This window comes from Symphodus melops (assembly GCF_947650265.1).
Source record: "Symphodus melops genome assembly, chromosome: 23".
Lineage (NCBI taxonomy): Eukaryota > Metazoa > Chordata > Actinopteri > Labriformes > Labridae > Symphodus > Symphodus melops.
In genome coordinates, this window is record NC_136713.1 from 1,828,297 (window position 1) to 1,849,834 (window position 21,538).

The following is a 21,538-nucleotide window of genomic DNA, read 5'->3' on the forward strand; positions in this document are numbered from 1 at the left end:
ACAGATTATTCCCAGCAGAGTAAATGTTGATCAGTATCAGATTATAAAATTGACTCAGCTGCATGGTTATGACTGGATGTTACTGGTAAAACAGCTGAGAATGGACCTGTGTGTGTGTGTGTGTGTGTGTGTGTGTGTGTGTGTGGTGGGGGGGGGGGGGGGGGGGGGGGGGGGGGTCTGAAGAGGCTGGATCACAGTCTGAAACTCGTGCACAACTTGTCAATAATGAAGTTGAACACTAGAAGCCAGAGGCTGAATTTCTGTTAGACAGTGTTTACACTGGTCTCCAGTCTGTTTCCGTGCAGATGAGTTGTGATGGCGGCGGCGGTTCCCAGAGGATGAGCAGCATCGGTGTGTTCTCTGTCGAGCGAGGCGATCTCCGTGGTTGTCTTGTTCATTGCAGGATGGAACCAGACGTGATCTTTACACTCTCTAAATACCGTTTTTAATTCGGTCTGTGAATGAGAGAGAGAGAGAGAGAGAGAGAGAGAGAGAGAGAGAGAGAGAGAGAGAGAGAGAGAGAGAGATGAGAAATAGCTGAACTGTCAGCTCTACAGAAGACGTGGAAAACTATATTTTAATGCAACATGAACTATATCCATATTAAAGATATTGTCTTATATCATGTTTGAATATATATCCATATATCTTAAAAACTGGATATATCTCCCAGCCCTAATCTGCCACCAAGACAAGACACGCCCAGTTACATCTCTAATATTTCTCTGACTCTGATCACTGTTGGAAATATTTGATGTAATGTAAGTACTCAACAATAAAAAGATATATAACATGGGTTTAGTCCATTTGAAATGAATTCAGATATTTAAATTAGAGCTGAAACGATTCCTCGAATAACTTGATTACAAAAATTCATTGAGGAATTTTCGCTGCCTCGAGGCTTTGCTAAGTTTGTTTTTTTCGTCATCAAAACTTTGCTATGAGTATAAAACATGTTTAATGTAGCTGCAGCTACCTGCTCCTCTCTCTGACACACAGACATTTCAGCGCTAACACACACACACACACACACACACACACACGAGCGCGGCGCGCCCCTTTTAACTTTTAGTCAGCACACAGTTGATCCGTGATCCATACGACCGAGTCGGGAACACGTGATCCGGTCAAACCGTCGGCTTTTCTCCGTTCACTCTCTCCGTGTCTGCAGCTAACATAACGATAGCAACGTCCTCTCACAGTCTCTGTCATACACATACGTCTATGACAGACTGTCTGTCACTGTCTACAAAGACTACTCTCTGCAGTAGTGATGGGAATTCCACCTCTTTTTAGAGAGCCGGCTCTTTTGGCTCGGCTCACCAAAAAGAGCCGGCTCTTTCGGCTCCCAAGTGGCTCTTCAGATTTTTTGTAAAAATATGCATTATATCAAATGTTTATGATATAAACACACTTTTATTTATACACTCACCTAAACACATAGACACTAAATGGTGACAATGTCTCAAAATGAAGGAACACTGCATCAAATCCTCTCTCTAAAAAATCAAGTTCAAAATAAACATTTCTCCTCTCCTCTTTGCCTGATCATCCCCGGCCTTTCTTGCTGCAACAAATAACTTGATTGATGCTGCCTCTTAAAACTGCGTTACATCATTGCTCCGATTCATTTAAATGCCGTTCTAAAAAAAAAACCTGCAGTCACGTCGGGAGACTCGCGACTGTGTTTACTTTCAGTTTTAATGAAACGAAACTTAAAGAAAAATACGAGGAGGACAAAACAGATGTGTCAACCTCTGTCTCTCTCTCCTGTTAGTCTGCTGTGTGTATAACCCCTCCCCTCCCCCTGCTCAGTGAGGACACGGCAACCGCACATCTTCACCAATGATATCCGGCTTTAACAGAAAAAAGACGAGACGAAAAACTAATCGGCTCCCATCTGGCTTCCAATGACGAGCCGGCTCCTGTCGTTCACTTCAAAGAGCCGAGTCTTAGAGCCGACACATCACTACTCTGTAGTCTCTGTAGTCTGTGAGCGCGCTGAATACACACAAGCAAATTTTCTCAATTTCCTGATCTGACAAAATGATTGAATCTGTGATTGATTCAACAGAACATAATGCTTTCTCAATTAAATGTAACAGATGTGTAGGCTACACAAAACACTATTTGTTATTTCAGCCATTAAAACATGGTTGGTTGTAACAAGCAGGCATTACCATGGTAACTGCAAAGAAGCAGGTTTGTAGGGACAACCCGAGACGAGTTAAACCTTAATTAAGCAAAAGCATGATTATTCGATTAATCGATTCGGATATTCAATGGAATACTCGATTACTAAAATATTCGATAGCTGCAGCTCTAATTTAAATGTAAAGATTCTAATAAAATTCAACATATTGTACGTTTCAATCTAAGAATGATCAGGAAGTACAAAAACATGAATGAATCACTATGAAGTCCTTCAATGTGTGAATGAACAGATGATGATCACATCAGTGTGTTCATGTGGACAACATCACACATTCATGTATAAAGCTCACTGTCATCTACATTTACTTCTGTTATTCTTTATTCAGATTGAGGGGCTGCCGTTTGTCAGAGATCAGCTGTTCTTCTCTGGCCTCAGCTCTGAAGTCCAACCGCTCCCATCTCAGAGAGCTGAACCTGAGTGACAACAAGCTGCAGGATTCAGGAGTGAAGCTGCTGTGTGATTATCTGCAGAGTCCAAACTGCAGACTGGAGACTCTGAGGTCAGATCACTGACTGTAATATAGATATGAATATAATAGAAACTGTGTTGACTGTGTTTGAATTTCACCCATTCTTGAGAATTGGGAAACATCATGTCCCAGACAAAGAAACTTAAAAATACCACTTACAAATGAACTTATTCCTTTTTTTAATGAAAATCCCTTTAACAGATTTTTATGATGAAACTAATTTGAAATCCCAAATGTTGGTTCTGATTTCTTTGTTTCATGTCTAAACCTGCCCGATGGCAGAAAACAATTAAAAACTTTAAACTATTTAAAAAAGAGTCAAACTCTTCAAACTATAAAACCTTCTGATACTAAAGGTGTAAAATACTATTATAGTCATCGACACTTTAAAATGTTGTTTTTAGGAACATTTGGACCTGTTAAAGTTGTGTCCCAGATTTGAGTCAACTCTGTCAGACTTTTACAGAAACATCAAATAATCAGACATAAAAAGAGGTGAGCTACAACATCAAGGACCCCCGTCTTATTCCTGCTTTTAAAAAGGGGGGGATGCTGTTCAAACATGGTTCACATTTTGATTTGTTGAGAGCTTGATGAAATGATTTTACTATCAGCTGTGTCTCTACTCGGGCTGTAACGCTACACAAACATTTGGGTTGGGTACGGTTCTCAGTTCTGAAGATTGGGTTGGGTACATTTTGGGTCCAGTAAGGGACCTGATGCAACACTTTCTTTTTCTTTATCAGGAACATTTACAACTTCCCTTTTACACATTGTCTTAAGTTCAGACTTCACCTGCTCAGGTTTCTTTTTCATGACATTTTAAATGAAACATTCAAAAATAACATCAAATCAAATATACTTATAACCAAAAGAGTCTCCAATCAATAAAAGAAATGAATGAAATAAAATCATCCATATAGCCTATAGTATATATAAAAATATGTGTTTTAAATGACAGAGACAAACACTGACACCTTTCTGTTTATGAAGTCAGCACTTTTTAGAGCACAAAATAAAGCTGGGACAGTTTCATCTCACAACTATTCATATTTCCCTCTGTCAATATAAGAAGCTGTAAAAACACAAAGTCCCATTCTGCATGTAATCCACTGTAATAAAAACAGCAGTGGTGTTTGTTATGTCTTTGGCCCGTTCAGAATTATTATCAAGAGGGTGTTTAAATGCAAAGGACACTTGGCTTTGCTCCACACTCTCTTTGTTCCTGCTTGCAGTGATGTTCACGTTGGCGTGCTTTCTTTTTAACTGCTTTGATAAGTTGGACGTGTTGTCAACGTACCCGACAGCTTCACTGCTGTCACTCCTGTGAGCGCTCGCTACACTTGAATTGTGCACTGGCACACAGATTTTAGCCCAGGCTTTCTGTCATGAAAAAGACTTTTGGTTCAAGGCTTTAAAAGCATCAGATCCCGACAACAGATGGGTTCAAATCAAGATTGAAATAAAAAAAGTCCTGAGAAGAGTGGAGAGTGACAGCAGGGCACGAGGACAACAGAAGGGAGAAGAGAAGTTTCAGCCACAGTGGCAGACAGCTGGAGCTGGAACACGCTGCAGCTACATTTCTACTTAGATTAAAGACTAGATCCTGGTAAAGATCAAGGTTATTCACAAAGCACGTCAGTCCTTAAGAGAGCTCCTAAAGTCCAAATGTAAGGATGAAGAGTTTCTCCCTCAGAGAAGAAAGGAGGAGAGAAAGGTGACAGCTCTATCACAGCCTCATATTAATATCAAATAGATTCAGTCCACTCTTACAGTTACCAGCATGCTGAACAAACACTTTAGCATCACAATGCTTCAAGACTTCATTGTTGACTGTTATTTTAACATGGGTTTAGTCCATTTGAAATGAATTCAGATGTTTAAATGTAAAGATTCAAATAAAATTCAACATATTGTACGTTTCAATCTAAGACTGATCAGGAAGTACAAAAACATGAATGAATCACTATGAAGTCCTTCAATGTGTGAATGAACAGATGATGATCACATCAGTGTGTTCATGTGGACAACATCACACATTCATGTATAAAGCTCACTGTCATCTACATTTACTTCTTTTATTCTTTATTCAGATTGAGGCGCTGCAGTTTGTCAGAGATCAGCTGTTCTTCTCTGGCCTCAGCTCTGAAGTCCAACCCCTCCCATCTCAGAGAGCTGAACCTGAGTGACAACGAGCTTCAGGATTCAGGAGTGAAGCTGCTGTGTGATTATCTGCAGAGTCCAAACTGTAGACTGGAGACTCTGGGGTCAGATCACTGACTGTGTCATTCATTTGAATCATTTCAATCCACGTCCTCCATTGTTGCACATTTCAGGATTTATATATTTTCAGTATTTGTCTGAATTTAAATCTCTGGATATTTAATGATTTAGGAGATTTCTTATTTTGAAGTTTCTGAATAATTTAGAGATTTGATGTGAAAATGTTTTTGTGACTCTGTGAAGTAAAGTTGAACAAGGTGCACATGAAGCCTCTGGTTTCCTCTGGTTCTGTTAAGAAGTGAAATCATGAAGACTTGTGATTGAATAATGTGTGATTTGATAAATGTAGTAACATCACAGAGCTGACTGAGATCAGCAGCCTGTTCTTCATCTGTGCACATGAACAGCTGGATGAATGTTGAGCTGACATTTGGAGGATTTAGATTTAGTGAATACACAATCAGAAATGATCCTCGAATCATTTAGAGAAAACTTGATTCATCAGGACAAAGTGATGTTGAGATACTCATCACAAGCTGAACACATGTGACTGGATTACACATTATTTTTATTCTTCTTTTATTCTTTATTCAGATTGTATGACTGCAGTTTGTCAGAGATCAGCTGTTCTTCTCTGGCCTCAGCTCTGAAGTCCAACCCCTCCCATCTCAGAGAGCTGCACCTGAGCTGGAACAAGCTGCAGGATTCAGGAGTGAAGCTGCTGTGTGATTATCTGCAGAGTCCAAACTGCAGACTGGAGACTCTGAGGTCAGATCACTGACTGTAATATAGATATGAATATAATAGAAACTGTGTTGACTGTGTTTGAATTTCACCCATTCTTGAGAATTAGGAAACATCATGTCCCAGACAAACAAACTTAAAAATACAACTTACATATGAACTTATTCTCTTTTTATTGAAAATTCCTTTAAAAGATTTTTATGATGAAACTAATTTGAAATCCCAAATGTTGGTTCTGATTTCTTTGTTTCATGTCTAAACCTGCCCGATGGCAGAAAACAATTTAAAACTTTAAACTATTTATAAAAGAGTCAAACTCTTCAAACTATAAAACCTTCTGATACTAAAGGTGTAAAATACTATTGTAGTCATTTACACTTTAAAATGTTGTTTTTAGGAACATTTGGACCTGTTAAAGTTGTGTCCCAGATTTGAGTCAACTCTGTCAGACTTTTACAGAAACATCAAATAATCAGACATAAAAAGAGGTGAGCTACAACATGAAGGACCCCCGTCTTATTCCTTCTTTTAAAAAGGGGGGGATGCTGTTCAAACATGGTTCACATTTTGATTTGTTGAGAACTTGATGAAATGATTTTACTATCAGCTGTGTCTCTACTCGGGCTGTAACGCTACACAAACATCTGGGTTGGGTACGGTTCTCAGTTCTGAAGATTGTGTTGGGTACATTTTGGGTCCAGTAAGGGACCTGATGCAACACTTTCTTTTTCTTTATCAGGAACATTTACAACTTCCCTTTTACACATTGTCTTAAGTTCAGCATGGACAGTTCAGACTTCACCTGCTCAGGTTTCTTTTTCATGACATTTTAAATGAAACATTCAAAAATAACATCAAATCAAATATACTAATAACCAAAAGAGTCTCCAATCAATAAAAGAAATGAATGAAATAAAATCATCCATATAGCCTATAGTATATATAAAAAGATGTGTTTTAAATGACAGAGACAAACACTGACACCTTTCTGTTCATGAAGTCAGCACTTTTTAGAGCACAAAATAAAGCTGGGACAGTTTCATCTCACAACTATTCATATTTCCCTCTGTCAATATAAGAAGCTGTAAAAACACAAAGTCCCATTCTGCATGTAATCCACTGTAATAAAAACAGCAGTGGTGTTTGTTATGTCTTTGGCCCGTTCAGAATTATTATCAAGAGGCTGTTTAAATGCAAAGGAGACTTGGCTTTGCTCCACACTCTCTTTGTTCCTGCTTGCAGTGATGTTCACGTTGGCGTGCTATCTTTTTGACTGCTTTAATAAGTTGGACGTGTTGTCAACGTACCCGACAGCTTCACTGCTGTCACTCCTGTGAGCGCTCGCTACACTTGAATTGTGCACTGGCACACAGATTTTAGCCCAGGCTTTCTGTCATGAAAAAGACTTTTGGTTCAAGGCTTTAAAAGCATCAGATCCCGACAACAGACGGGTTCAAATCAAGATTGAAATGAAAAAAGTCCTGAGAAGAGTGGAGAGTGACAGCAGGGCACGAGGACAACAGAAGGGAGAAGAGAAGTTTCAGCCACAGTGGCAGACAGCTGGAGCTGGAACACGCTGCAGCTACATTTCTACTTAGATTAAAGACTAGATCCTGGTAAAGATCAAGGTTATTCACAAAGCATGTCAGTCCTTAAGAGAGCTCCTAAAGTCCAAATGTAAGGATGAAGAGTTTCTCCCTCAGAGAAGAAAGGAGGAGAGAAAGGTGACAGCTCTATCACAGCCTCATATTAATATCAAATAGATTCAGTCCACTCTTACAGTTACCAGCATGCTGAACAAACACTTTAGCATCACAATGCTTCAAGACTTCATTGTTGACTGTTATTTTAACATGGGTTTAGTCCATTTGAAATGAATTCAGATATTTAAATGTAAAGATTCTAATAAAATTCAACATATTGTACGTTTCAATCTAAGAATGATCAGGAAGTACAAAAACATGAATGAATCACTATGAAGTCCTTCAATGTGTGAATGAACAGATGATGATCACATCAGTGTGTTCATGTGGACAACATCACACATTCATGTATAGAGCTCACTGTCATCTACATTTACTTCTTTTATTCTTTATTCAGATTGTGGAGCTGCAGTTTGTCAGAGATCAGCTGTTCTTCTCTGGCCTCAGCTCTGAAGTCCAACCCCTCCCATCTCAGAGAGCTGAACCTGAGTGACAACAAGCTGCAGGATTCAGGAGTGACGCTGCTGCGTGATCTTCAGAAGAATCCAAACTATGGACTGAAGACTCTGAGGTCAGTCTCTCAGTGTTCTTTAGTAAAGCCTCCACATATCAGCTCATACATATATTTACATTCTTGTTGTTTGTTGTTGGAGAAATCCTATTCTTGGTTCTCTACTACAAAGAGAGTTCAACATACTCAGGGTTTGTTTTCTGTGATCTGGCTTCACTAACCCTGACAGAAGAGATGGTGCTGAACAGTCACATGAAGCTGGTGATCAACCTGAGAAGTAAACCCAGAGTTTCATAAAAGGGGCGGAGCTATCTTCATATAACCTATCACAATATCTAACAGACTGTGAACAAACGATATGAATCATATGAAGAAGTTGAAGAGAAACAGGCTCAAAGACTAAAGTTACACAGCTGCAGGAACAAATGCAGGAAGGACAACTGACAGAAACAAAGAAACATCAGAGAGGATTCATGTCCAAACTACGCCTTCTTCTATTTTCCTCCCATGGTTAGTTGACCTTTGACCTGACTATAATAAGTCCTGTTTCTTCTCTGAACTGAATGTGTTGCTCTGACTCTTTAAAGTGGAGAGGAGAACAGTCGGCTGTCAGAGCTGGTAGGACAGAACGACGCTGTGTGTGTCTGAGTGTGTGTGGACGTGAAGCTCTCATAACTCAGTGTAAACTCACACTCAGACACCAACATGAAACCGTTCAGTGTTAAAGTCCAAAGGTGGAGTGGGGGCGGAGCTTAGTTACAGCGCCGTGGGGGAATCTGATGACTCCCAGCTGATGAAAATGATTTCTGTCATCTCTCTTCTTCTCTCATTAGATGGTGATCTCTGTGATAATGTGAGTGATCAGGACTCTGGTGGAGCAGAGAGGAGCAGCTGATGATCCACAGAGGAGGAACCTCCACCATCTTGTGTGTGGAGAAGCTCTGCAAGCTGAGGAGAGCTTCATCCATCAGGGACTGACAGAGGAATCAGCTCACACTTCCTTTCAGTCATATTTCTTTTTTTAATTGTATTTGTAATCACACATATTCAGAGACATTTGTACAGTACAGTCATTTGTGCTTAAACAATAGAGTGATTCCTCCTTTTATGTTTTTGTGCTTTAACACAGAACAAAATAAATCCGATGTAAGAGATGAGGTGATCTCCCACTGAAAAGAAAAACAAAGACAAAAACAAAGTATACAGGGGTTCATAACTAAAGGAAAAGCAGTTGAAAGAAAAGATGGGAGTTTAGGGGAGATATAGGATTTTCATTTTATCCAGAGATCCTCAAATGAGTTTTTGTGAAGCTTCAGAGAACAAGTGATCTGTGTCATTGAATAGATTCCATGAACTACATGGTAGCAGTCTTCCACTGGTGGAGGAACATTTCTTTGTTATGGCCTTTCTGCCAGCAATGCTCAGGCTTCCAAATGAGTGTTTGGTTTAGTGGATGAATGCAGGTTAGCAAGGAAGACTTGGTCCCATTCCTGGGTAACATCTGACTTTAAAGACATCTGTTGGTTCTCTGTGGATCTCAAAGCAGAAGCTGTGTTTTTTTAGGACAGAACAGGTGTTAGTGATTTGCTTCCTGTGAGCCACAATTCCTCCAGCAGCTAGAAGAGTCTATGGGTACATCTCAGTTCCCTTCATTGCATCCAAGTGTCCTCCACTTGTGTCTTAGTCCCTCCCAGCAGAGATGCACAGAGATATTGTCTGTCAGTAAAAAGACTTGGGTAAAGTCAGCTCTCTCCTCAGATCTCCCTCCTCTCTCCTTCTTTCAGTATAAGAGCTTTGGGACCATCCTTAACATGGCCGGTCTAGAACTACGTGGGGTTGGGCCCAGGAGCCAGGAGATAGCACTGAAGAGAAGTGAGATAGAGTCTGTGTCATGAGATTTCTGAACAGCTTTAATAAAGTATCTAATCAGACTCTTCCAACCCAATGTTCTCCATGAGATGGAGCTTGTGATCTTCCACTCAAACTCACAGTATTTTCCCAAAAGCTTCTTCACAGATGTGGAAGTTAGTTTCCTTTTCCCGTTTGTGTTTGATGTAGGTGGTATGTTCTCTGTTTTCCTCTTGTAGCCCTCTATACAACCTGCAAATGATTTGAATCCCAGAGTCCCCTCTATAGGCAGCTATGAAAACTTGTATGAGATTATTGTCAAAGACTTTTTCAGTCTCTGTCATCAAACTGTTTAAATGGTGGCGTATTTGACGAAATCTTGAAGCAAAGAGTCTTTTCAGTGTTTGGAAATGTTTGCTGGTTAAAAAAAGAAGAGTAAGAGGAGAGGCCTTGTTTTGAGGTAAGGTACTTTAAGTACCTCACATGGTTAGTTATTCTCAATAATTAGATTATCTGAAATTATAGATAATCCCCCGTTCAAGCGTCTACGTCATCAAGCAGGTCGTTAACAATCTGATTTCTTTCAAAGTTGGCGTGCGACCAACTCCTGCTTTTCTTGTTCTCTCCACACTCTTTGGATTTTAACCTTTGTTACTCCGTTCGTCAAGACGGAACCTTTAACTTTTAGCGCGCTAACTTTTCAACTTTGTTTTTTCCAATTTTTGTATTTTATTAACCAACGTTTCTGCTTCAAGTTTTCAATATAACCAGCGGCACCTTTAAGCCTTGAGAAACTCCCGTTAAGGCTCGTGCACGCGCATTTTTAATTAAATCGTTTTTCATCATTTTTGGACATTTTTGGAATTCTTCCTTTTCCCACCATTGACTCTTAAACGATCTCGTTATCTGAACTAACTGAATTGGCCATTTCAGTTAGCAGGAAGTTAGCGATCGTTCATCAACAGAAATACTTTTGGATAAATCTCAGAGCTCTCCGGGAGGCCGTTGGACACTCAGGACGCGACCCAATTGCACAGTAGAACCGACTCCGACCTGAATTGTCAAAGCAGTTCTGGACCGCAGAATTCTTCGGTCCCTCTAAGGCGGATTCGTTGATTCTACAACAAAGTAAGACGCATTCAACAGCTGGTCAAACCTGCAGAGGGTCGTGTCACATCGTGTCCTTTTTACTTCCCACTCTCCTTTAATCTAAAGTTTTTCCTCCGTTCACTCCACTTTTTGTCCCGAACTAAATTAACATGTTTATCAGACAAAAGTTAAACCACAATACCATACTCAAGTCGTCATAATAACATTTATCATTTCTGGTGTTCACCTTCATCAAATATATCAGTCACTGTATTTTGGTTCCACATTCATAACACATTTTATTCATGTCATTATTCTGTTATTGTTCACCTTTTCTTTCATTAAATTCTGCACATAAAACTCAGAAGCTTGTTCGTGTGATTTCAGGTAGTCGATTGATGCAGAATTCATAATTCAGATATGAGGTTGATTTAATTCATAATTAATAACTATCAAAAATTCATAATAACTTTATTAATTCCCATAATTAATACAGTTGTTCCTGGTCAGCCAGGTGGTGCCCTGGTTTTCTTACGAGGTGTGTTAATAATCATTTAACTTTGAAACATTGCACAACACTGGGTAAAAAAAGAAGAGTAAGAGGAGAGGCCTTGTTTGGTCCATCTCTTGTAAGGAACATCCAGTTTGTTGGGGGTGAAGTCGGGGTCATGCCAGCACCACCTCAGTATCTTTATTTCATCAGACAGGCCAGTCCTGCTGATAATACTGAACCATGTTTTCAGGGATCCATTCATCCAGCTATTCCCTTTATCCAGGAGCTTTTTTAACCAATTGTTGATCCCCTAAACATGCCTGGATTGGGACGCTCTCTGACAACTTCTCATCAATAGTTTTCCATCTGGCTCGATAATCAGACCTGCACCAGCAAACCAGGGTTCTCCACTGTGCAGATAAATCATAATGTCTTAGAGCGCCCTTCTTCTTCTGCAGTTGAAGAGTTTGAAATCTTCTCCTTGGTCTTTTCCCTCGCCATATGTACCGTGATATTAGTCTATCCCACTCATTGAACTGTTTCTCTCTTCTTTCTATTGGAAGAAGAGCTATACAGCTATACCATGAATCAGACTGATAATAAGACAGCTTCTTTTATAAGCTCCTCTTAGCACAGAAAACATTCAACCATCTTTTAACAAAGAAGACAACATAATGCCGGCCCACAATGCCTTGCTGCCGCAACGTTTCCATCCAACCGTTGAAGAAGTAAGGATGAGTGAAAAGATCCTTCACAAGATCCTTGTAAATCATCATCATCCAAACAGGCACACATGTATCCTTAAACACAGGCTGATGTTTTCATCAACAATAAATCAAGTCTGCCTGAGCGTCACAAACAAAGTGAATCACTGAACTCATGAACTTCAACAGTGAGTCACTTGTGGACGCGCTGGGCAAAGAAAGAGGAAACAGGTGTGATTTGGAGAGCAAAGTGAACAATGAGCTCTCCTCCTCTTCTGAGAGGCCTGATAGGAGGGAGTGGATTCACCTGTGTCACCTGCAGCACAGCTGTTTCTGCTGCTCCTTCAGCTCAGGGATCGAGGCATGAAGAATCTGAACAGGAACAAGTCATCATTGGTCGTACTATCATACTTATTGTGGATTCATGTTGATGTTGGAGTGGACAGGAAGGTGAGCCAGAGCAACCGTTCTCAATGTGACAACCATTCACTGATGTTACTCGTAGCCTGCTAGCATCTTTTCCTTTTATTTCAATTCCAACCTCTTGGTAGCAGCGGATTATTTCACCGCTAAGAAGGCACCGGGGAACGTTTCTTAGTAGTCCATTTTCACCACGGCAGAGCCACGCCATTAAAATCCACCGTCACATAAACGACACACGTACAAAAAGAAAGAAGTCCCATTGTGGACATCAAGCTAATCTTGGATCCTTCACTCTTTATTTCAGGTAGAGCTCCTCATAGCAACATGGACAGAGACTTGATTTCCTTCCTGAACATGGAGCTCTTGTTACTACTGATAAGAATGTAGTGATACTAATGACTTTCATTGATATCAAATAACAAGGTCACTCTCATGTTTAGTATTCTGGGCTGCATTGTTGTGCTAGCAGGAAATGATCTCAAAAGGCTTCTATGAGCTTAAGATAATCAGTGAGTACAGTCTGTTCTTCTTCTTTTCTTTCCTCCCTCACTTAAACAGGAAGGGGAGGAGCCAGCGCGTCCACGTGAACATGACGTAGATACGACTCAGGCAGCGTCACAGACAACTCGCCTGTCACTCCTTGTAGACAGTCATGACTCCCAGATATGTTCAGAGCATATCCTGGATTTCTGCTGTGTCAAATGTGACCTAATCTTCCTTTAGCAGTTCACATTATAGGGACATGATGTTGAATGATGACCATCTTCAACATGTCCTTTAAACATATTCCAGATGTTCTTGTGGGAATGTTCCCTGCTAGTTGGGCTCTTACTTCCTGTTGTTTGATTGAACCTCATTTTTACGCTTTCGTTCAGTAATAGAAGCAAAGAAAACTGATTTTATTTTCATGCTCCCTGCTCGAGCTGACGCATCACAACACCGCTGCTCGCTACCCGCTCTTTGTGGGGGAGGAGTCAGACGAGTGTGACAGTGACACTGACCCTACCATTGAATATCAGCTTGAAATAAAGCTGAGCTGTAGAAGGTCAAGCTGTGTGCCAGTCTTTTAGAAGTGCATGAATATTGTGATTGGAGGTGGAGTTGGTAGCAACAGGCTTCAAGGGGCAGCAGCTCAAATCTCACCTCGGGCACCAAGTGGGTTTGGGCCGGCTCTGGTAAGTCGTTATGTGACAGGCCTTTAAACGTGTTCCACTTTGCTTGTTCAAAGTAAACTGGATGAAAAGATATAAATTGCTAAAGCAACTAGCAATGCCTTTTCACAGCTGCTAACCAAATCAGCCTCCGATGATGCAAAATGTGGATTTTTTTGTGTCATTGGAGGCTCCTTTTAAGACAAAGAGATAAGAAGCTTTCCTGTCTGCAAAATGAGGCTGGATGCACAACCATTAAAAACTACTACAAAATACCACCATGTTTCTAATGATACAAGGCTTAATGCATATGGGTGAAGTATCCCTTTAAAAGACGACAATGGCAAGAGTCTAAAGAAAAAACACAAGCACCAGATCTGTCTCTGTGAGAAACACACACACACACACACACACACACACACACACACACACACACACACACACACACACACACACACACACACCTATAAGGAGCGCAGTGATGTCACAGGAAGCAGAGATGTTTAAGTGACAGGAGAAGAGAGGACGTGTTGATGATGTGAAACATGTGTAGCCTAACTTCTAATGCAGAGTAGCATCTCTAGTGCTGCTTTGGATTGTTTATAATGTGCCAACATGACATGCTCGACCTTTGAACTTTGAAAGATACGTGGTATGATTAGAATGTAAATTCAGAGACGTGCAGAAAATGACGTACAGAGAGAGAGACAGAAGCTCAGTGTGTCAGCCTCAGCTCGTGCAAATCTTTGGCCACAAACTGAACATCTAACTGGTCTCTCTCTTCTCTGTACAGCCAAAGGTCGCCTCAGATCTCCAATTGATTTAGCAAATCCTGTACTGCACAGAGAACACTTCAATCCTTATTGGATGCTTGTGGGTATCAAAACCTCTGCTGTCGTTGGATTTCTTTCACAGTTGACATGTTTCATAAAGCACTCTGTAAGTGGGTCAGTAAATATCGTGAACAACTTGTCAATTTACAAAATACAATAAAAAAAATATTGTAATCAAGAATGTTTATTGTATGTTAGAACAGTGTTTTTTTATGAAGAAAGCAAAACAAACAGTTTGAAAACAACTTGAAAACTGAACTGCCAAATGGAGCCTCAGTTCGATTTCGTGTAAATGTTTTACTACAAACTGAACAACAACATGGTTTCTCTCATGTGTGAACCGCCAAGTGTCCCCTCAGCTGTCCTTTTAGTGCAGATGTTTTACCACAAACTGAACAACTAAATGGTTTCCCTCCTATGTGAACTGCCATGTAGGACTTTGAATCTTCATTTCATGCAAACCTTTTACTACACACTTGACAACTAAATGGTTTCTCTCCTGTGTGAACTGCCATGTGGGACTTCAGATCTCCATTTCGTGCAAATGTTTGACCACAAATTGAACAGTTGAAGGGTTTCTCTCGTGTGGGTCCTCATGTGTACCACAACAGCTGCTCGAGAAGAACAACTTATTTTTCACACTGAACAGCTGAATTATTGGCAAGTGAAAAGTTTGTGGCTGTAAATGACTGTCTGGATGATAGTCTCTGTCTGGTTCTGCTCCTCCACAGTCCTCTCCATCAACTTTTTTATATGCTGTGTGTCTCTGCTCTCTTCAGTTTGGTTTTCATGAAGCTGTGAGGACTGAGGTTTCTCTTCTTCTTCTTCTTCTTCCGTCTTCACAGGGAGAAGTTTGAATGTTTAACATGCTGATATCAAACTCCTCCTGTCGATGGCTCAGTTCCTGCTGCTGCAAAGACATCAAGTTGTACAAACCTGAATTGAACCACTGAGAGCACTACTTTACAGAGGGTGTGCAGGAGATGTCTCAGTGGGCGGAGTCACTGTCAGGAAGCAGTATCTGGCTTTAAATCATTTGAAAAGTGCCGCATTTTCCGTAATGAGGAGACCTCGGAGTTCAACGATCCATCACTCCACATCGATTCCTTGATTGGTTCAAGAAAGATTCAATAAAATCTTTATTTTTTTTAAAGAATTAAACTTGTTAAAAAGGGTACAGTAAAGAGAGAGAGAGAGAGGCGTGTCCATCGACACTACAGCCGGGGTTAAAGGCGGAGCTAAACACTGCAGTCTGTTGATTGGTCCTGTAAGACAGCAGCATTAAAAATCCAGGCTGTGTTTAAACAGCTGATTGTTTATTCGTCTGTATTTCTCCTGGCCGCACACAGCCTGCTCTGAAACACAGCTGGATTGTGTTATGTAACAAAGAGCCACATGTCTGCACAGTTTCTCCCTCAGAGCTGTGTTGACTGATATGAAGCGCAAAATACGACGAGGAAGGGACAACTTGAAAGGACGTTTTCACCTGCTTTTTGATTGGACGAAGAGCAGCGAGTCGACATATGCAGCGGTGAGTTACTGATTGTGCTTCTCAACAGAAAGTAAATCCATGCTTTCTTGTGTTCTTCATCAATACAGGAGTCATTAATGATGCAGATTACCGGATGTGACATGATGTCGTTTTGGGTTGTCGTTTTAAATCAACGTTCACTTTCACCAAAGCGGTTAGTATCAACACTTGAAGTTGTCAGTGATTAGTAACTCTTTAGTGCATAAGGTAAAGTCACTGTTGGCATGTATGTGTTTGCAGCGTTATAAAACATTGTTGTAAACTCTGTTGTTGCAAACGTTTCTTTCTGAACTCACAAACGTGATATGTGAGACAGCCAAGCTACCGACACGATGCAGCAGCACACCATGATGTTTTCCCAGAGGTCGACCAGCTCATTCATGATATCACCTGTTGAAGTGCACAAGTGGGATCACAAGGTGTCAGGACTTTATGGCACAATTGAAATGTGTATTTGTCCACCTCTGTTGTGTACTAAAGCATATAAACAAAAGGAATAGGAAGTGAAATGACAGAGAAACAGCAGACTTCTGCACCATCACTACTTTTATTGTTGATACTAGTCAATGCTCTTTCTAACATAACATACTAAATGACTCAGGTGTCTTCTTTCAGCCACTTTCACTTCATTATGTTTTTGAATGCCGGACTTGAACCCGTAGTGTCATTATTTCTTCTTCTACATACGTAAGGCCTCATGTACACTACCTGCTGCAAGTGTCCATTTTACCTGTAAGGAAAGACAATCTACGTCTGCAGGCTGTATACATTCATTTGAATTGAAGTTCATGTAACAGAATGCATTTTATATCCTCTTTAGATGCATCATTGGATCATTCAGTGAGGTGGAAAGCCTGCAGTGGAACGCTGCACGACATGCTGCAGTCAGGTCCACTGCTCCCTCTGTCCCAAAGACAAGTTCAAACCAGCCAGACTTCAGAGGTTCACCTCAAGGAAGCCATTGCATTTGAAGGTAATGCTGTTGGATTTTAGATTAAAGACACACAGAGAAAAAAAGAAAGCGCCTGGACTTTGGAGCGAGCTGAGGAACATGTTCACATCCTTCGAGCTGTGACATTTCCTCTCTGCAGCTTTAATGCAGGATGACTTCATGAATGTAATCCAGGCTTCATCACATCTTCTCTGATCTTCAGCTGCTGCTGATCCAACACAGACCATGTGCTTCATGTGTCAGGAAATGAACTCTAGATTCTCCTCAGAGGTTACAGAGTCAGCCCTGATGGTTATAGACTGAAATCATTGAAGGAACATAAATCAAAGTCATGGCTTCAACAGCTGCTGTCATACAGGAAAGAATGAGAACAAACAATAAAACATGCAAAATATAGTCTTCCTGACTGAACTTTCTCTAGAAACAGATTCCTCATCCTTTTCTGTATTTATCACTTTCTGCATGTGTTGTGTTCATCTCTTTATTAGAGTCCTATATACACAAGTCTTAGCACAGATTAGGTCGACAGTCAGGACAATCACTGACACACAAAAGATGGTTTGAATGAAATAACATCAGATCACACTTTACAGATCCAGCTTTATCCGACAGCTTCACACAGTGAAAGACCTCACTGTTAAATCACACATTAAAAAAAAACATGTTAAAGCGTCGTGCAGTTTAGAAGAAGAGTGTGGAGCGTGACGGTGGAGTTGTTGTGGAGGGTTTTTGGATCCTCTGGGAGTCCTCCTGATCAGGCTTTAAAAAAACTGCTTCAGTCATTTGAAAAACGTTTTCAGATCATACTGTCGATAAATAAAGGGAAATAAAACAAAACATGAACAAAGTCATCTGTTCATTAAAAGATCAATCATTTTAATTTTTTTATTGCTTGATCTTGAACTCCAAATATGTGAAAAATCCAGAGAATCCCTCTTTATGTCATTCCACCTTTTCAACACCAGATGGCAGCATTGCACTGTTGCTAAAGGGAGGTGGAGGGAACAACCCGTATTGTTGTTTGTGCACCAGCAGATGGCGGTATTCCCCATTTATATCTCACTTCTCCTCTTCATCTGCCTCAGGTCACTTCCTGGTTTCTCCTTCTCCTCTGATTGGTCGTTTTTTTTTTGCCCTCTTTGCCCCTAAATGTGCGCACGCCTGGGTCAGAGTTTGCTGAACAGTTGAACATAAAGTTTGCGTGGGAAATGTAAAGAGTCCACCAGTTTCAGGTTCTGTTTTGTGTGTATGAAACAATTCTAAATGAGACCCAGGTTAGGTTTACAGACTCCCTCTCTGGAACAGGAGTCACTCCTCTTCCTCGGCTTTAAAAAGAAAATGAACATTAATTATGAATATAAATAAATAATATGATTAAACTGTGCTCATTTAAAGAGTGCACTCGCTCCTCTTCACCTTCACACTGAACTTTGAACTATCCCATGTGTGTTTAGCTCTGTTTCCTCCTTTATGAGCCTTTGACTTGAATGTGAAGAAATAAAGCAGAAGTGAAGTTCATACATGCTGACCTGAGGCCCATGGTGATAGACAGCCAATAAATAAGAACCCTTCCTAACATTTACATGAAAGCCTTCAGCGTGTCCTATTTCTTCACACTGGTCACATGATTCAGTGTGTAAAGTTTCCTCTTGTTATCAGATCAAGTCAGAGGACAGAAGTGAAGCTGCTTTGTGTCCTTCAGTGTTGGACAGTCAGAAGACACACTTTGACACGTTTCATCTTTGATTCAAACGTTTGTAGAGAAATGAAGAAGCTGTGAGTGAAGATCATCAGCATCAGTGTACAGCGTCAACAGACATGAACGCTGATGAAGTCAACAACAGGAAACAGAGTCCAGTTTACACCTGGATCAAAGTGAAGCAGTCTGAATCAACAGTCCTCAAACAGAGAACATGTTTATTTCTCTTCAAGCTTTAATCTGGGAGTGCAGGGATCAGAGGTGTGGCTGCTTCATGAATCCTCATGTTGTCATGTTCACTTGGAGCTCAGTCAGTGACAGAAATGTGTGGGACTAAAGAAGAAGAAAAGGTGTCAGTAAGGGACAGCTCAGTTCATCAGCAGCTCAAACACTGAACATGAGAAGCTTGATGAAGGTTTATACTTCATAACATCCCTGTTGTTTCAGGCTGCTGTCTTAGTTTGAGCTCACTGTGACTCTGGACTTCACTAGCTAAATACTATTCAGCCCCTCCAGGATTTCCAAAGGATTTCTCCTTGGTGCTGAGGGAACACGGTAACACAGCATCTTGGCCTTCGTCAACACTCTCTTTGTGAGGCAGCCCTGAAAAACAGAAGATTTCAAACAGATTGATAATAAAGGATTTATTTGGCTGCATTAAACAGATTGTTCCCTTCTTGGCTCAGTGTGAAAAATGATTGTGTATGCTCAAGCAGCTGTCACTCAGTGTGCTGTCACATTAACAGGCCAAACACACCTGCGTGAAGTTGGCCCCCCACCCCACGCAAAACTTCGGGATCATAGTCGCATTTGTTTGTGCTGGTTTGTGCTGTAAAAAGTTTCGTTTGTGCTGTTTCTGTTTTTGAGTTATTAAAGATTATTATATAGGTCATCCTGAGGTCACTCAGCCCCCCATCTTCTCCAAATTGACCCGGAATTGTCTTGTTTGTTTGTGCTTTGTTTGTGCTGGTTTGTGCTGTAAAAAGTTTTGTTTGTGCTATTATGAATTTATAGAAATAGCGCATTTTAATTTCACGCGATGACGTCACTCAGCCCCCCATCTGCTCCGAATCGACCCAGAATGGTCGCGTTTGTTTGTGCTTCGTTTGTGCTGGATTGTGCTGTAAATATTTTCCTTTGTGCTGTTTTGGTTTTATAGATATTTTAAGTCTTATTGTCGGGCGATGACGTCACCCCTCCCTACGGGGATTCCCCGGAAATGGTCTCGTGCGCATATTACCTGTATGTTCGGTTAAAGCCCGAAGGCTTTTCTCGTGCTGCCGTATTTATCTTTTAATTCCACGTGGTCTTGTAACTTTTCCATACTTCAACATCCTGCGCCGCCGATGAAAGGAGAACTCAAGGTAAATATGTCACGCAACAGTTTTTCACTATAGAAAAAAATGTAACGATGCTGTTTTCACTGTTATTTTTTCGTATTAATTTCTGCTGCTGTGGCTTTACAGCAGTTAATAGCAATTTTGCTAGTTCACATTGCAAACTTCTGCACACAACTTGATTTTGCATGGGTATTTAATCGGCCTAATTAGTATCTCCAAATCATCTTAATGATTACTGAAAAGACATTTATTACACCTAAAGTTCATGCCACACCAGCTGCCATAAATTACTAGCATTGGTAATGACCAACATGTTTTTTGTGTTTCTCCAATGGTGTCAAGTCCAAAGCTCTTTAACTGAAATTATATTTTAAGTAGTAGTAGTAGTAATTATATTTTATTTAAATGTCAAAATATAATTTGGCCTAACAATGTTATTCAGCGTTGTATATAGCTGTGCATGCATTTGACGCTGTTGACTGCATGAAGAAAAAGACTCCTGTTTCTAACAATGGCTTTATGTGCAAAATAGAGCATGACGTAATGGTAACAATGGAAGATTTGAAGAGTAATACAGAACATATCCATCTGTTATTAACTATAAAAAACGACAACAACAACCAGTGATCACTCTTTTGTATATAACACAGCATGCGAGCAGATCTTGGTGTTCTCTGATGCTGCTTTCACTACACTTCCCAGGTCATCATACATCTCCCAGACAGATGCAGCCCTCTTGCAATATGCCACATAATGTCCAAGAGCATCCTGGGTCAAGCCTCCCTGGAAAGCAATGACTGCCCTCAAAATAAGCGTCTTCCCTTGGAGCACCAGCCTGGAGGGAAATTCAGATAATGCAACTTCGCTCTGTGAGGCATTTGTCTGTGATGGAGTTCTGAAAGAATGGCTGCCAAGGTCAGTGTCAATCCACACAAGTTCTGCTAGACTGTAGCTGTGGGTCACCTTCCCTGAACACAGAACCTTTCCTGTCTTGCAGTCTTGCTTTTTTAATTCAGGAGGACACTGAGATGGGCTTTGGATTGGCCTGAGGCACGGAGAGTCAGGAAGGTTGAGTCCTTGTTCCACAGCCACCTCAAGATGAGACATGCCACACGTCTGGAGAACAGCAATGTGGGTAGACACAAGTGGAACTTCCCTAGTGACTTGCTTGCTTAGATCACAGTACTGTGAGGAACATTGTTTTGTGAAACAAACACTTGAAAGAGTCCTCATGGTTCTCTCAATTACAGCAGAGATGTGGCATTGTGCATCGATTTGGAGGGCACCAGATTTCAGGTGGACAGCTTTGAACATTCCCCTCAGCAGTTCTGCCCTCTGTGAGTATACCTGCTGGGTTACACCCTTTGTGACAATGGTTTTAACCAGCTCGAGGAACTTTTTGTCATATTCCTGGCGAATTACAATGTTTTCAAAAGAACAGCTGTCACAAAAAGAGCAACATGAACTCTGAAGAACTGCATCAAATGCACAAGTGTTAAGCACTGACACTCTTGATTTGCCAAGTTTAACAGGCTGTTGTTTGTTTCCGTTTTTTAACGGCTGCACTTTGACTTTTTTCCGGTCCACAGATGGGTCTGTGTGCAGCCACT

General features: G+C 40.7%; 3 protein-coding genes and 1 long non-coding RNA gene across 5 annotated transcripts in view; 2 read left to right on the forward strand and 2 right to left on the reverse strand.

The window, feature by feature from the left end:
- Window positions 1–10,558, forward strand: part of LOC306818929 (uncharacterized protein) — a 182,585-nt gene extending 172,027 nt beyond the window's left edge. Inside the window, exons 16-20 of the mRNA XM_079336664.1 lie at window positions 2,541–2,714; window positions 4,778–4,951; window positions 5,502–5,675; window positions 7,752–7,925; window positions 8,699–10,558. Of these exons, the coding sequence (XP_079192790.1) occupies window positions 2,541–2,714; window positions 4,778–4,951; window positions 5,502–5,675; window positions 7,752–7,925; window positions 8,699–8,705 (703 nt within the window). The 3' untranslated portion in view covers window positions 8,706–10,558. The remainder of the gene's footprint in view (window positions 1–2,540; window positions 2,715–4,777; window positions 4,952–5,501; window positions 5,676–7,751; window positions 7,926–8,698) is intronic.
- The window catches only part of LOC306818931 (NLR family CARD domain-containing protein 3-like), a 324,740-nt gene that overhangs the window by 291,181 nt on the left and 12,021 nt on the right, over window positions 1–21,538 (reverse strand). The gene's annotated exons all lie outside the window — the stretch shown is intronic.
- Window positions 1–21,538, reverse strand: part of LOC306818930 (uncharacterized protein) — a 358,920-nt gene that overhangs the window by 261,637 nt on the left and 75,745 nt on the right. The gene's annotated exons all lie outside the window — the stretch shown is intronic.
- LOC306818979 lies at window positions 19,386–21,536 on the forward strand. 2 transcript variants are annotated; one of them, XR_013778441.1, is made up of 4 exons: window positions 19,386–19,952; window positions 20,631–20,843; window positions 20,945–21,265; window positions 21,518–21,536. It is a non-coding gene; the product is annotated as an uncharacterized lncRNA (long non-coding RNA). The 2 variants fall into 2 exon arrangements; XR_013778442.1 differs by lacking the exon at window positions 21,518–21,536 and having other exon boundaries at window positions 19,389–19,952; window positions 20,945–21,059; window positions 21,179–21,436.